The sequence below is a fragment of the Actinia tenebrosa genome, unplaced genomic scaffold (assembly GCF_029948245.1).
Source record: "Actinia tenebrosa isolate PJP-AT-01 unplaced genomic scaffold, QUT_ActTen_1.0 PGA_scaffold8__29_contigs__length_14323225, whole genome shotgun sequence".
NCBI classification, from domain to species: domain Eukaryota; kingdom Metazoa; phylum Cnidaria; class Anthozoa; order Actiniaria; family Actiniidae; genus Actinia; species Actinia tenebrosa.
In genome coordinates this window covers 4,997,830-5,014,198 of record NW_028292585.1, presented here as the reverse complement: position 1 = coordinate 5,014,198, position 16,369 = coordinate 4,997,830, and the positions used below count along the sequence as shown (strand labels likewise).

General features: G+C 35.4%; 3 protein-coding genes across 5 annotated transcripts in view; 2 read left to right on the top strand and 1 right to left on the bottom strand.

Annotated features, from left to right (window-relative positions):
• Positions 1 to 16,369, top strand: part of LOC116305169 (triokinase/FMN cyclase) — a 31,539-nt gene that overhangs the window by 9,186 nt on the left and 5,984 nt on the right. For 2 of the 3 annotated variants that reach the window (XR_016121802.1, XR_016121801.1), the window contains exons 14-15: positions 273 to 416; positions 13,880 to 13,974. Coding sequence is in view for 1 of the 3 variants with exons in the window: in XM_031715028.2 (XP_031570888.2) it covers positions 273 to 431 (159 nt within the window). In the remaining 2 variants the exon portion in view is untranslated. Of the gene's footprint in view, positions 1 to 272; positions 1,075 to 13,879; positions 13,975 to 16,369 lie in introns of those variants that run through there. The other variant, XM_031715028.2, reaches the window with a different exon arrangement.
• Positions 3,420 to 4,796, bottom strand: LOC116305207 (protein phosphatase 1 regulatory subunit 27). The gene has a single exon (XM_031715066.2). It carries the CDS (start codon positions 4,630 to 4,632, stop codon positions 4,126 to 4,128), a length of 507 nt encoding a protein of 168 aa, XP_031570926.1. The 5' UTR covers positions 4,633 to 4,796; the 3' UTR covers positions 3,420 to 4,125.
• LOC116305186 (uncharacterized) lies at positions 8,114 to 11,410 on the top strand. The gene has a single exon (XM_031715044.2). The coding sequence runs from the start codon at positions 8,356 to 8,358 to the stop codon at positions 10,051 to 10,053; it is 1,698 nt and encodes a 565-aa protein (XP_031570904.2). The 5' UTR covers positions 8,114 to 8,355; the 3' UTR covers positions 10,054 to 11,410.

The following is a 16,369-nucleotide window of genomic DNA, read 5'->3' as shown; positions in this document are numbered from 1 at the left end:
TAAATTAAATTTTCGCTCCTTCGTATTCTTTTTAAGGCGATGTAACAAGCAAATTCTCATGCATCTCGATTTGCAGGGAAAAAAAATTGCAGGCTGGACGCCCCAAAATTGCATTGCAGCTTGTTTTGAAAAGATTTCTGCAAGTTGCAAAAAAGTCAGATATTACAAGTTGCACATGAATAAAGTTACACTATTTTCTAATAAAATATTGCATAAGATATCATTGCGTTTATTGGTGCTTAATTTATTCTGAATCTCGTTCTCCCTCGAAGGCTGCTGAAGATGGTGCCCAGGCTACTGCTCACATGCAGGCCAGGGCTGGTCGCTCTAGCTATGTAAGTGCCGAGCATCTGAAGAATCCAGACCCTGGTGCTGTTGCAGTGGCAACATGGATGAGAGCAGCATATGATGGCCTGGTTAGTAGTCAGTAATCTGATATTTTAGTCGTAGTGATGGGCTGGCTGTGGTAAGGAAGTTAGTACGTTAGTTGGCTTCCGATTTTTTGAAAGTAAGCGGTATTATTAATTGTAGACAGGGCAGTTAATAAACGGATTCATTGTCTGCAGGGAATTTTAAGCACGGTGAGATCATGACGATAATGATTAAGTTGGGTTCCCTGTGTTATACAGACATTTTACTCGTGGGTACCCTGTGGTGCTGTTTTATTTAGAATATTGGTGCTGCAAAAAAGGTTGAAAATATGGGTTGAAAATATAGTTTGAATGGGGATATGAAATAAATATATTATGAATGACTGCCACTAAACAATACTGTAAAATGAACAGGAAATATCCCTTTTCTGCTGACGGTCTCCTTTTTTTTCTTTTTCTTTTGCTGCCCCTGCCAGCAGAGAAAAATATCCCAAGATTTAAAAACAATATTAAGATTTATTTTATCAAATTAAAGATATTTTTAAAATATTCAATAAAATACTATAACGCTTAAAGTTGAAAAAGATATGAAAGCTTTAAAAGAATTAAAACAAAGTAAAGCTTGTAAACCACAATAGAACTAAATGTTTAAAAAAATAAAAGTATAAATAATATCATCTTAATTAAATAAATGTAAAACTCAGGACGGAATTTACTGTGTTTCCCTAACACTTAATTGGCTTCATGTCTAAGCCAATCAAACATGACTAAAATATAAACCATCCAATCACGAAGCTTCTTTCTTTCCTTTGTTTTATTGATAGTGGGACCGCAGTCTTTTTGGTCAGTGGACTCATAGTCTTGAAGACAAAGGCATTCTTAATGATTTGTATTTACAGCTTATCCTAAATCCGATCTGCTTCGCAACATCGGTTTCTTTATTTTGTCTTGTCTTACTTATGCATTAATTTTTCAGATTCGATATTGATTAGAAGCTTCACATTCCATTGAGTAAATTGATCGATCATTACTGACAGTGATATAAGCGCCTAATGCATTTTTGGGTTACCCGTTTGTTTTGTTTGGGTTACCTGTGGCTGGACAATGCGTTTTGTTTGAGATACTTGTGGAGATTTTGGCTCCTAATAGCAAGTGACGACAGATCATTTTTATGTTTCTTCTTGCGTGTCGCCCTGCTATTACAAGTGACACAACAGGAAAGACATCGCTATCACATAAAGATCATAATAATTTCACGACTGCTTCGAGTGCAGGCACGCAGTAAAATTTACTTTTAGATAAAGTAAGATATCTTATCTATATGCAATACAAAAACTGTTTATGGATATGTAATCTTAGAATTACTTCATCTCGGGCCGCTGGTTTAGATTTATTTTTGTCGTTGGAGCCGGAAGGTTTGCACGAGAGTGACAGGAACGTGCTGTTTTTGAGGGGAAAGTGCAAAGAAAGGGTTATTTTGTGAACCTCAAAATCTCAGTAGATCGACGTAATAATGATCGAAGGACCAAGCAAGGAAGGAATTAAGGAAGAGAGAGGAGGAAAGAGGAAGGAATGAGAGAGGAAAGATGGAGGAAAGTGAGAGCCGCATAGAACAAAATAAGGAGGTTTAAATGAGGGGAAAAAACACAAAAGAAGAGAAGAGAGAAGAAAGGAACGGAAAGGAAATGTAAGAAGAGTAGAGTGAGAAGCGAAGCGAGATGAAAGAAAGCGAGAGGAAAACAAAAAGGAAAGAAAAATAAGCAAGGAAAGAAAAAAATTTCATCTGTAGTTAAAATAGAACCTTAGAAATCGGTAAAAACTTTTTCTTGTTTGCTTCATCTTATCATAATACGCGCAGCGCACTGAATATAAAAATAGCTTAAAGATTCGGACAAACATTGCATTCTGTTTAACCGCTACGAGGATTATACGAACCGATTTTATTATTTTTACTTAAAGTTATAATAATAACCCATGTAAACTAAGATCAACTGCGATCGGCTGTGAAAATTATCTGCTGAAAGTAAACTTGTAAGTTTGTTTGTCCGAATTTCGCCTTTGTCTTCGTTTTTATGACGTCACGGTTGCGCTGCGCTATTTTCAAGTACATTTATGGGCTTTTTCATGCAAGACGACTAAAACATCGAAGCGAAAAGGCCGCTAAACTGCTTCGATATCTATATTGACGCGAATATTAATTGGTACTTGAAGAGAAATATGAATTTGAAATTTATGATAAAATTTGTCTTAAATTCAATAAGCATTACGTGATGGAATACGCGTTAGGGAACAAGAAAAAACGAATGGTCAAGCTCACTGGGTTTCGTAATTTCCTTCTCACTAAAAATAACAATTTAACTTCAAAATTTTCAAAATAACTAGCAAGTTTTTTTAAATGTCAGACAAAAATGTTTTTAATTTTAAACTTAAAGAATTATTTAAGAAAACGGTTTTCATCGTTTGAGTTTTTTTTTGCCTCAACATTTTTTAAATTGTAGGAATTTTAATTTAGGAATTTGAAGGACTTGAAGCAGTTCGTTTGCATACGGCCTTGCCGTATCTCGTATAGAATTTTCCTTGTGAAGCCAGTGATAACTTAAGATTTCACCTTAGGTTATACAAGATTCGCAGCTGTTAGAACACCATCGTAATTTTCATCATCTCGGTAAATCATTGGAGATAACTTATCGTTTGATGTTTAACTTAAAGTCACGCAAATATTTTAAATTCCATCACATGCAAATGTAAACGAACAGCTCAGGTTGATGGTTTGGAAATGCTCATTCATCGAGTGCTGCACAAATATGTCAGGGTCACTTCACTAAACTCTCAAGCAAACGCTTAAACCCATGAAAATGAGTGAAGATTCAGAGACAACCAACCAGTATTTTTCCGTTTTAACTCCCCTTTACAGTTAAATAATTTTTGAAATAATTCAAAGACCAAATTTTAAAATGTTTTCAGACCGCGCTTGACTATATCACGACGACAAGCCATTCGTTTGATAACCTGCCAAATAACACTTCAATAAAAGAGGGAGCGAAGAGATAGGTCTAAGATAAAAACTTTATTTATCAAATATTGTTAACAAATATTGTTTTGTAGAAACAACATTGGATTTTGCACGCGAAGTCGCAACGAAATTCGAAATCCTCTTTATAGGATGCATACTTTCTTGTAGTTCCTGTTGTACCGGAAAAACTGATTCAATACTCAAGCTTTTTCACCAAATTTTGAAAATACTTTTAGCTGAATAAATTTTTTTTAAAATGAAAAATTTCTTTACTCATTTGAGAATTCCGAACTTTTTGAAAAAGAAACTATTTCAAAATGTATCAAAAATTACTTATGCTTTTTTTTACAAAGAAGCGAACATTTGCAAGGGTTTCCAGAAAACCCGAAGTAGAAAGCTTACAATTTTAATTCTTTTAAAAAATTTTTTTACAACTTTTCTTTTTTCTTAGCTACATTATTTAATATATAAAGATATATATATATATATATCTTTATATGCATGAATTGTCCTTTTGTGCAATCCTTTTTACAATATTGGCCTTAGTTCTTCTTGAGTTCTTTATATGCGAGTAAACACGGCTGAACCATGCCATCGATGACGTAGTTTGTCCTTCGTAAACACTTGAACGTTGACTTCAATTGGAATGTAAGTCTTCCACTCTCATGTTGAGAGTCGCGTTTTAAAAAATCCTTCAAAAGTTTAGTTTATTTGCATTTTTAATGAAGGGGGGAAATATTTTTAGTCCTCGACTGAAAGTCTTCGCATATTGATTGTAGCATCGAGCATTAAACTCGCAATGTTCTCTTGATCCGCAAGTTCAACAGGGAATTCACCCTCAGCGTTCTCAATCCGAGCATTAGCCCCATGATTTAACAAATATCGACAAATTTGGTCGTATCCTTCGCTTACAGCATAGTGAAGAGGGGTCCACCCAAATCTGTCTTTCTTGTTTACATCCGCTCCAAGTTCGATAAGCAGCTTGATGTTTTCAAGCCGTCCATCCAATGCGCTCTGTGTGAGTGCCGTCACCCCAGTTGCTGTGATTTGGTCCACGTTACAGCCCTGAAACATTTTTCGTAGGCGCAACTTTTCTTCAGGTTCGCCGTTCATCAAGAAAAAGTCTCGCGAAAGAAGAATTAAATCTATCGGAGTCATGTTTCCTCCCTTGGCGGTCTTCGCTTTTTTATCCTTCGTTGGCGATTCTTGAAAAATAAGCGATGACGTTCGAGCTCTTATTGCAGACATTTTTTTCGTAGAAATGGAGTAAACCGTCAAGGTGTCACTGTTCGACGCTGTCAGATTTGCTCTGAGCTGACTTCTCTAATAAAAACAATTTTTCCTTAAATCTTTTTAAAACTTGCGTTTTAGTTACTTTATCCCACAAGTAGCTTAGCTTTATTAGCCTCTCAAGAAAATCTGCCCTCTTAAGTAGTCCACGAGAGATGACTCGTGATAACATTACGTCATAGACTGCATTAAAATGGCTTTTCTTATCTTTTAAATCTAAATAAGGAATCATCAAAACAGACGCGTGATGACAGAACAGTTGAATGGCTTCCCAAAGGAACTCGAGTCAACATTACCCCAGGCAGAAGGAAAAGACTATAAATTATCGGAAATATCACTACCTTAAAAGTCATTACTTGGTCATTTTCGATTTAAAAACTTCAGGGACTAATCGAAACGTAATGAGACCACACAAGGTTTTAAAAGTTCCAGAAAAAAAGCGGTCAACTTCAGAAGTGAAGAAAAATTTGAATTTTTTTTATCGATAAAAGGTAATTTAGAGATTATCCAAAAACTCTAAAATAATTCATAACGCCTTGACTTAATGATAAGAAAGTTCTTTGGAAATATTTGTTAAGATATCAGAATTTTAGCAAGTTTTAGTCTAGGGGCTTTTTTGATTATCTATAATTTAAAAAAACTTTGAAAAGATAAAAAGACATTATTTAGATATATTTTATAAACTTACAGAAGTTTGCCAAAACGTTCTCAGGATTTTTTTTTTTTTTTTTTGTTAGTGATCGTTTTGTCGCGCCAAGGCATGCATTTATATTTTTAATCCTAAATACAAAATCCTTTTTAGCTCAGTGATTTCGTTGACAATATTAAAATAATGTCACTCCAAAAATCATTCTCTAGTATAATCTTCCGGCAAGAATTTAATTACTTTTGATATTTGTATCGGTGTTGAATCGAAATCCGAAGTGTAACATAAGAATTTTATTAGCTTTTTTTTTTTTTTTTTTTTTTAATTTCCGATATTCTCAAGTCACTGAAAATTTTATCTATTTTTCCATCTAAAGAAGTTAGAATCGTATAAAAAATCTGTAGCAAGGAAACCAGAATAAGCAGATAAAATAAGAAGTGGAATCTGTTTATAAACGGAGTAGAGAGAAATAGTGTGTGTGAGATAGAAAATAAGATAAGTTTTTTCGGTATAATATTCCTAGCTCAGTCTTAGCTCCAAGATTAGGAAAAGAACCGCGTAAATTCAAGTGATTTTAAGAAAAACTTTACCAAACCGAAACGAGATACCCAGACACTTTTTCATTGTCTTAAGCGCCGTGTTTACCAAGTTTAGCTATCAATTTATTATCTATCATCTTTATATTTTCTTTCCTTAACACAATATCTCATCAAAAACAAATGTTATGGCTCTGGCCTCAGCCGGTTATCTCTTTGAAGTGTCAGGTAATCCTATAGCACTAAACAAGCCATGATCACGGAAGTGCTTCAGCGGTATCACGTTTCCCTATTTATTTCTCTAATCTTATCTTTGGCGGGCTGTTCCAAGAAGTTCTGATACACCGACACGAGAACATCTTGAAATTTTAATGATTGTACAACGTTTAACTGCGTGTGATATATGGATTTTAATAGCTTAAGATTGGTGGTAGTTTCACTTAAAACTTGGATTTATTTTGATGTGTTAGACTTCTTAACCGATATCTTGATATATGGATTTTAATAGCTTAAGATTGGTGGTAGTTTCACTTAAAACTTGGATTTATTTTGATGTGTTAGAATGTCGAAGATATAGTTTCCATGGAGTGATTTTCGTATATGCTAGTGGGAAACGATACGGCAATTTCGTAGTCGTACCGTATCTTACCGTAACCGTAACAACGCGCCTTGCGTATCAAAGATTTCTGTAGACATTTTGAAAACAAAAGATTCCATATATGGTCAGAAGCCATTAAATAACACAATGGAAAGCCATTTCAATGTTACGGCATACCGTACCGTGTACGTGCTTGAACTCAATATACTTAGTATGTTTTCCACTTAACAAATAGAGTGTCTGTCCTCTTATTGACGATAAATTGCGTCATCACATTGTCAAAGTAGCATGGATTCACGAGGCGAAGCCGAGTGGATCCGCACTCTACTTTGACAATGTGACGACGAAATTTATTGTCAATAAGAGGACAGACACATAAAAAATTGATGTCTATTTGTTTTTTACAATAAGAAAAACGATAAAAACTTCTCATTTTTTATTGATCAAAACAACCAACGGAAAGAGCGCGCGCTCGTTGACGTCAGCTTTATCTGTCTGTCCTCTTATTGATGATAAAAAATAACCAATCAGCGCGCGAGAAATTTGTAAGTTATTGTAAAATTATACATAAACCGACTTGTAAAATGCCTGAAAATTTAAAATTCTCGATGTACACTGGATCTCATAGCACGCGCACGCTCGACCGACGTAATTTTTCAAACATGAATGAGGAATGAACGAGAGAGGCCTAGGGTCGAGTGGTTTCGGCAAAAGTACACGAAACACGAAATAAGTCTTTGCGCATGCTCGTAATAATATTCCATATTTCCTGTCTTACTTGGTTTACCACTGATAGACTCCACTAAACTCATGGTATTACTCATTGTCTTGATGATTTATCTTTGTTTTTCTCCGGTCTGTTTTCTTTTGCCTGCGCCTACACTAAGGACGACGCCAAGAACTGCTGTACTATACTGCTCTTGCAATACTTTCATCGTCAGTCATCATCATCATCATCACTATCATCATCATCATCATCACTATCATCATCGTTACCCTCAGCAACACTATTATTATCATTATCATCGTCACAATCATTGCCATCATCATCAACATTTTCATATTTGCCACACAAAGACATCGTAACTACGTTACCAGAAGGAGGTTAGCATCATACTACATGTCCCTAGCGATCAAAATCATCATTAATCTTAGCTTAAGTCCAACAGCCTCAGCTGAACTATCTTGTCCTTGTGAAATGTTTCAATGTGTGCCACACACAGACATCGTATAACCAGGTAACCAGAAGAAGGTTAGCATCACAGTGACCCTAGCGATCAAAACCATCATTAATATACGCTTAAGTCCATCCAAAAGCGTCAGCTGAACTATCTTGTCCTTAATGTGTGCCACACAAGGAGATCCTAACTACGTTACCAGAAGGAGGTTAGCATCACAATGACCCCTAGCGATCAAAATCATACTTCTATATCTAATTCTTTTTATTTTTTCAATTAACGCCTCAACGATTCATCTTTTCAACAGAGCGTTAAATCGGCAGATGGCCCCTTGCTGCCTATCCGAGCCACCCCCTTCCTGCTTTAATAGCACACAATCTATGCAGTAAGTTTCAATAGACAATGAATAAATGATGTATGTATAAGGTCATGCACTATCAACAATGTCATAATCCCTGGTATTTTCATGCGTGAAATTCAAATTTCGATTCGCTCAACGAACATTCAACTTTATAATCCACTTGACAATGTCACAAAAACCTTCAAGGATCGTTGCGTTCTCAGCAAATGAAGTGCATATTAAGAAAACTAGATGCGTTTAATCGCTATATTGTTTATATCAAAATCCTTTTACAAAGAGATGGCAGTAAAAGGGGTTATCCTGGCGTTAAGTGCCTCGGATCCTCACGATTGAAATATTTCCTACATCTGTCAGAGTGAGCTATGGAAACGGGAAATTCTGCTGGGAATAGCACCTTCGACGAGTGTGATGTCATTTCACTATCAAGATCAGGAACCACCATTGCTGTAGCTCTGTGCTACGGAATCCTCATCCCTCCGATTGTCCTTGGTAATGGGCTCGTTGTAATATCGTTTATAATAAACCAGAAGCTTAGAACAGCAACCAATATCTTCATCTGCGGTCTGGGTCTTAGTGACCTTCTAATTGGCCTATTCTCGGTGCCATACTGGACTTATATATCATCTTTAGAGGTTATCATGGACGCGTATTGCACCCCTTCGTTATACAAGGTGTATATATGCCTCGATATATGGACAGGATGTGCCTCTATTCTCCAACTAACAGCAATCGCCATCGAGAGGTTGTACTTCACTGTCGCACCTCTAAGGCACCGACGACTTCCACGTTCGCTCTACTGGTACATGATCGGCATTGCATGGTTCTATTCTATATTTATGGCAGTCTTACAAACGGTACAAAAAAACTGGGTTCAAGAATACAGCCTGCTTTTATTGATCACTTGCTTCGTCTTCCCATTATTTATCATAGTTGCTGTATATTTATATATTTTAAAAGTTGGTCGACGGCAAGCACAAAGGAAGCCCAGCACTCGAAAAAGAATGGGATCGACTGGAGGAGATTTAAAAGAATTCAATATCTTTATAACCGTGATTGTGATAACTGGAGTTTTTGTGATTGCATGGGCGCCATTCTTCGTTGTTACGGTTGTAGCTTCTCTATGCGGTAATTGTATATCTCATCCAGAACACGACTTTCTGGTTCAAGTTGTCAAATGGATGCATTACAGCTCTAGCGCTATTAACCCTTATATCTACGCTTATAGAAACGAGGATGTAAGATTAACTTTCAAAAAAATTCTACGCTTGGTGTGTTTTTGTGCTTGCTGCTCGCGTACACGTCTTGACAAGGAGCGAAAAAGCAAGAGGAATGTTCGTTTACATTCAATCCAACAGGGAACGCGGAAAAACAATGATAACTTGGATAGTCGCGGTGGAAATATGCAGTCTAAGAATAGAAAAGATGGTCAGAATCATCCAAGGATATTAGACATTGACGAGTTAATTGGGCACACGTCGAGTTCTGGAACAAACGCTCGACGGGATCCGAGAGGAAGAGAATGGAGTGTCGTAAAACAAACCACAAGGTCACCTGTCATTAGGGCTCAAGATCCAGCCGAGAAAAACGTTCGCTTTTATGAAAATAATGGCTTCGTGGGGATGGAGAGAGATATTAATAGAAGTTCTAAGCAAAAAGGAATCGAGAATGAAGCTTTTCATCTGCAAGAAATGAGGACAGAATTTAATGTAGAAGAGCAAAGAAATAAAAGGTTTTGTAGCTCTCATAATAAAGAAAATAAAAGACAGCCAAGGGTTTCAGGAAAGTCAACCAATCAAAATACGGCTAAAAAATCAGGTATCGCTCATCTCAACCACAATGACGTAACTTCAGGAGTTTCGACCAATCAGAAGAGGTTTCGTAAATCGCGTGACGCGGATACGACTAGGAACGTTCGAATTGGTAATAATGAAACGTCACAAAAATCGACCAATCAGCTTCAAGTTTATAGACCACGTGACAAGAAACAGTCCAGGAGTGTTGATGTTGATCATATCAACGCGTGTAATGGGGAAATTTCAGACGACGTGTCTTACGTTTGACCGCTTGAGGTCAACTGGGTTTTGACGACGTGTGTTTGATCCAGACGATATAAAGAAACTGCAGTTAAGAGGTTAATCATGGTTATATTATTACTTAGCAAGGCTTCTGTTTCTTTTGACAACCTCTTAACTCAGCTATTTAATTAATTGGTGAATTAAAAAAAAAAATCCTCTCCCCTGGATTCACATATGAACTATATACTTACATGCATTGCTTTTTTAATTAGAGCTGATTTACAGTAATTAAACTGGACATTAAGCTTTAAATCTTATTGGATAACAAATAGGGCAGAACACAGGCAGCCCAAACAAGGTTTCTGTCTGAAGTTGTTGATTGAGCGCTTTCAATTTTTCTGTAAGCAACAGGAAACTGCACACGCGACACGACTCTCCCACTTCATCAAGATCACACTTTGATAAACTAGTATCATTAACCAATCATATTGCGACATTTAGTTCAATATATTTAACCAGCCAATCAGATAGCACATCGATATAATAACAGCGTGAGAACATGATAATCTGATTGGCTAACGCTGTTATCAGTTCAATCTCTGTCTTGTTTACTGTTATCTGATTGGTCAGTTTTATTCAACTGATCCCAGTTAGTGTGTCCACACAGTAAGTCTGCGAATCTTTACTGAAGCTAAAATGCCTGACTTTTGGAAAGCGTGGAATTCGTTCTCATTGCTATTGACTGTCATTGAAATGAAAGATAGACTGAGAGCTTTTACCGTTTTATTATTCATTCAATTATTGCAACAAAGTAATTACGTTTACAACTGACCATAAATCGGCTGAAGGCAAATGCACTAATCGGGATACCTGCGGGTAAAAGTGATTTGAGCTCTACATTGTGATATAGCAAAAGTTGCTGTTGTTTTTGATTCAAAAAGAAAGATTACTTGGCAATCATTTTAAACAACGATCATTTGAACACTTCCGATCTCGTACTCGGAGCCTATATTTCTTACTGCGAAAACTCGAGCATGCGCAGAAATAAATAAAGGCTCTGGTACGAGATTGGGTCATCCAAATTACAAATACCGGCTTGAGCATGCGCATTAACAACCACCGATTCAACATGGTTGCTAGAATTTTTTGGAAGAGGAAATTGAGAGAATTATAGAAGGAAACTATAGCGGGGGGGAAAAAAACAACGTTGAATCGAAAAAAAATTAATTGACCACGCCTTTTGCACGGCCCCTCATTGGATTGGCTACCCGTGAGTCAAGCATCATGATTTGTCAGTTGTGAACGAAGCCGCTTTTTATCCATCACAGTTTATTTTCTTGGATCTCTTTCACGATATGCCGCCATTTTTGTTTTCTAATGAGAATAAAATTCTTTGTTTAAACCCGTCTAAAAGCGTTTGAATGCGAAGTTACAGGGGAAAAAAACTCTTTTTCTATCCAACATGGCTGTCGCTTGAGAAATATACATGTTTAAGGAGTTTTTGTACAAGTGGGATCCAGCGATGCGGCAAATTCGTAGCCATACTGTAGTCGTACCGTATCCTACCGTAGCCGTAACTACGACTTGTGATTGGATGAATTACTGGAAGGCAAAGCGGAAGCCATTTCAATGTTACGGTATTTCATACCGTGTACGTGCTGTAAGTCAGTACTGCATGTTTTCCCGTCATACGAAACCTATCTATTAACTCAGTACCAGTCTTTTCTCCCTTTTTAGTCGGTTGTTACATACATCTGGACTCCGCCATCAAAATGTTTTTTTCGCGTTTTAAATAAATGTATTCAGATTCACTCGGGTATCTCCGGACCTCTCTTTAGGAGTGATTACTCGTTCTTGAAATAGCCGATTTTGTCATGACGTTTTTTCTGTTTTAGAGGCTTGGCGGGTCACGTGACAAACATTAATTTTCCATAGAATTGACTAAAATGTAAATGTAATAAATGAAAATCTTATGGTCTTAAAGAGCATAGCAAATTGAAAAATTCAAAACATTTTTGAGTTTAAATGTTTAATTCGTAAGATTTGATTACATATGCAAATAATTAATGACTTTTACTCGCATGTCTAATCATTTTCTTCCATTTTAAGATCAGTTGATTGAATTTTATGACTTGTTAACTACCATTCAATACTGCAGCGAATATAGCTACACACAGTGTTTAATATTCGTAATATACTCAAACACCGCAAAATTCTGTTTCAATTCAGCTGTAAGTGTCTTTACGTATTGCCAAATCTCGCGAGGAGCTTCTGCATAAGATGTTGAATGAGTTGGTTTTTAACTTTTAAAAAAATAATAGTAATAACTAGACACCCACTCTATAACGTGATTGTAATATAAAAATAAACACTCCTTGCAAAAACAAAGTGGAGCACGGGAGGAGCGACGTTAATGCTGAAGTGATAAAAGTTCCGTCAACTAGCACGAATTTTGGTGTTCTGAGAAAATATTCAATTCAAATATTTTCTCTGGTTTCTCAGTCTGACTTGTCTCCCTACCAAAATACTGTTTTATACATTGTGACTACACCAACTAAGGCCACTACCCAGACAAATTTTCATACAAATTAGCCAATCACTATCGAGTATTTAATTGAATCTGCACACATTTTCATATTTTTCCTTTTAAAAGCATATATTTTACTTTATACGAGTGTGTGTGTATGATAAGAATTGAGCAAGAAACAGTTTACCAGAATTTATCAATTCATCTGTTTTGCAGCGTAAAAAAAAGGATTTGTAATATAAATTTAATTTGGTTGGGTGGCCTTGTAGTCGCACTGTAAGTGACGATAATATATATATTTAGGCACTGCCTAAAAGCGGAGCTCCCAATACGGAAGTCACAGAGAGAACAATTTGAATGAAACTGTAAGGTAAAAATAAGATCGGGGAAAAAATCTTTTTTTTTTTTAATTCGAGATGAAGATAATTTCTCACATAATAACCATGCAGTGAAATCGAATCAAAATGCAGTACAGGAGCTCCGCTACTAGAAATTCTAAAATATACCAATTTCTATTCCACTTCTATACTACATATTTTAATTTTCACGCATTCCCAAATGCAGTCATTTATTTTTCTATTTTTTTAACTGTAGAATATTAATCCAAGTAAATTTACTGAAATTTAAAACTTAAAAATATAAAATTCACTTCTAAAAATAGCAGTGATTTTTGACTTTTAAGTTTCCCATGGTATTGTTCATGCCATTCTAATCTCTAGATTTTGAATTTTTGAGATTTTATCTTTTAAAAAGCAAGGATATCTTTGAATGAATCTGTTAGATGATTATTGTACAGATAAAAATAAAAATATACCAAATATAATGGCAAATAATAATATTAAATAAAAAACGCATTTTCTTGGAGTGGTATATTGCTTCAATCTCTACCGAGAACCTTCTAAGACAAGATAGGATGTATGAGAGAAATATTGTATAAATCTTTTACATGCTTCCACATCGCATTTATCAATTACATAAATCGGGAATTTAAGTCATGAATCTTTTTCTCGTATATATAGAAAAAAAAACTGATTCATAATCATAAACTTTTAAACTTATGATTAGAAAGAAAAGTTCAGCCTAGAAAATTAAAGCTTTATCAGTTTAAAACCATATACTTTTTAATTATCGTTTAAAAAACTGATTGGTTAAATTGAAATTATCCAGCGCTGTGATTGGTCAATGATTTTTTCATCCTTCAATATGATTGGTGGAAACAAATATGATTGTAATATTATATTTGATAATTGGCCTACGACTGGCCTAAGAAGCATTAGTTAAAAAAAGTCATTACAAGAAAAAAGACTTGACACAATGTGTAAATTTTGGTTTCATGTATTTCAGATATGCGCTCTTTAGTCGTGAAACGTGCAAAGCGTGCCGTAAACTTGAAAAACAAGAAATCGGCCAAGTCGTCAGCTCTCGGACAAAAGACATTGGTAAGTTACCTTTTTTTTCTTTCTTTCTTCTTTCTTTTAAAAGACATTGTTATTTGATTTATTTTTTCTTTATTCTTTTTTTCGGAGACTCCTTTTCTCTAACATTTTTGAATAATAGAGAGCGAGCGAGCAATATTCAAGATTTTTGATCGGAAAGAAACCAAAAAAAAGTAACAAACAGACCAAAATTAAAGAGAGAGAGAGAAAGGATTTTAAATGAAATCACTCTTTTCAAAAATGGTCGAGCCTTAAGAAACGAGGCGGTCCCTTTAGAAAGGTTTGGGGATAGATGCTCACACAAAAATATGGGTATTTTGTACTCAAAAAGGCAGTCGTTCAACAAAGGTTACAAGAGTATTCCCAATTCAAATTCGGAAATAACCGATCGACATTTGATAACAAGAGATGGTCGTTCTAACCAAATGTTATAAGATGTTGTAGGTCGAATTTGATTTTTTTAGCTTAATTTTAGCTAATATGTGTAGTTTTTACAACAAAGATTTAGTTCGTAAGAAATACGTATTGAACCGAATCTTAGGAGCATTTATTTAATTGAATACGGCAGTGGTGTTAATGATAATGATACTAACATTAGATCGATTCGATTTCTCATCTTCAACAAAACATTTAGTGAAGATTAGTTAGAAATCTATAAAAAAAAACAGGCTCAAAATAAATATTCTTTCGCAATTTTTGTCTTAATTATAGATAATAATAATAATTTTTGGTTTGGTTTTCGTAGGACAAATTTCCCTTAGCATAATCTTAAAATATTAATATTATAAGAACCAATCAGTTTAATAATTCATAAACTTATGGTTTCACTATGTTTTAAACCGAATAATTAAAATTTGGTTTGTTAAAAGCACAACTAATCAGGGGCGTAACCAGGGATCTCGCGGGGGAGGTGCACAGTCAATGATTTGCAGAACCAAAAAAAAAAAAAACAAACAAACAAACAAACCAGAACCAAATTTTAAAAAAAGAAGGAATAATGGGCGAGTGATTCCTAAAACTGCTACAATATGCAGATGGAAATTGGTCTTCATTTAATCAAAAAACATTTACATGCAATATTAAAGCAAAAGGAGATAGATGAGCGGACCAAAAGCTTTTATGGGGGGTGCACGTGCAACCTGTGCTCCCCCCTGGTTACGGCCCTGCTAATATCTAGTCATGTGTAGTTAGCTAGATTAAGTTTCATTTTCAAGTTATCAAGGCCAAGTATAGGCTGGCTTTCCGACCAAACACCTCAAGGGAATTTAACAACCCATTTCCCGACTTAACAGGACTTAAGTACCTGAGAAACAAGAAGTCTGTCGCTACTTTTTTATACTCAAAATTGCTTAAAAGCATAGATATTGTACTAATTTTATTGGCAAACTGAATGATCAATTTTGTCCTTGATTTCTTTGATGTCGACATGAAAACCCGCATTTTATCTGTTCACTAAACATACTCTAGAAATTACTTTCTTAATCCTTGCAGTTTTCGTCTTACATATACGTATTTTAAAATTGAACAAAAAGGAGATTAAAATACGCTTGTAGTAGAAAGTCTTAATTCTTTAATATTGTCGCAGAAGTTATATTGAGGAAGGACAACAATAATAGACCGGCACCTCAGACCCACAGCTTTCGTGGTTTCTATTCTTCTCGAAGTTTATCGTTAAACTTCAAGCTTTAAAATCCTTTTTCCTTCCTGCTTTTGTTCTTACAGAATTGTTTTTACTCAGGACGGTAAGTAAAAGCCAAAATGTTCCCGCCAACGGAGAAAGCGTTGGTATAAGACGTTCGGTGTTTTTTATCTTCAAATCCTTAGAAATGTTATTGAAGTCTAAAGGAGTAACGTTGACAGAGTACTTTTACTGAGACGACAAGACGCTATATCTACATTAAGAACTCTCACATGGAATATAAACACCGATCGATTGTCGGCTTTTGAGTAAATACATCGAAAAGAATTACAATATCTGCATGGTGGTAATGTAACCTTATATATTCGAGATTCAATAAAAAAATCTTCCCCAGCCTAGACGTTTAAAAATTGTAACTACGCATACATGCGTGTGGAAATGGAGGAAAATGGCGACCGCGTTTTATTTCGTAATCCAAAATGGCGGACGCATGAATTCGTTGGATTTTCAAATACACCCTGCTAATATTTCCATAAACTCATTGTTGTATTTTGTTCATTTGATAAATGTACACTTACAGTATTTTGCACATCTTTTTATTCTGTCCTTTAGGCCCCGTCCACACGTATCCGGAAATTTTTGTATCCGCAAATTATTTTTTGCGGATACGAAAATGTTCGCGTCCACACGCAGCGTATTCGAATCGTTTTCACCGTCCACATGTATCCGTTTTCGTAAAATTTGCGGATACGGACACAA

What these genes read in the sequence shown, in the direction of transcription:
- LOC116305207 (XM_031715066.2), bottom strand. Translation starts at nt 4,632, where the DNA reads ATGTCTGCAATAAGAGCTCGAACGTCATCGCTTATTTTTCAAGAATCG.
- LOC116305186 (XM_031715044.2), top strand. Translation starts at nt 8,356, where the DNA reads ATGGAAACGGGAAATTCTGCTGGGAATAGCACCTTCGACGAGTGTGAT.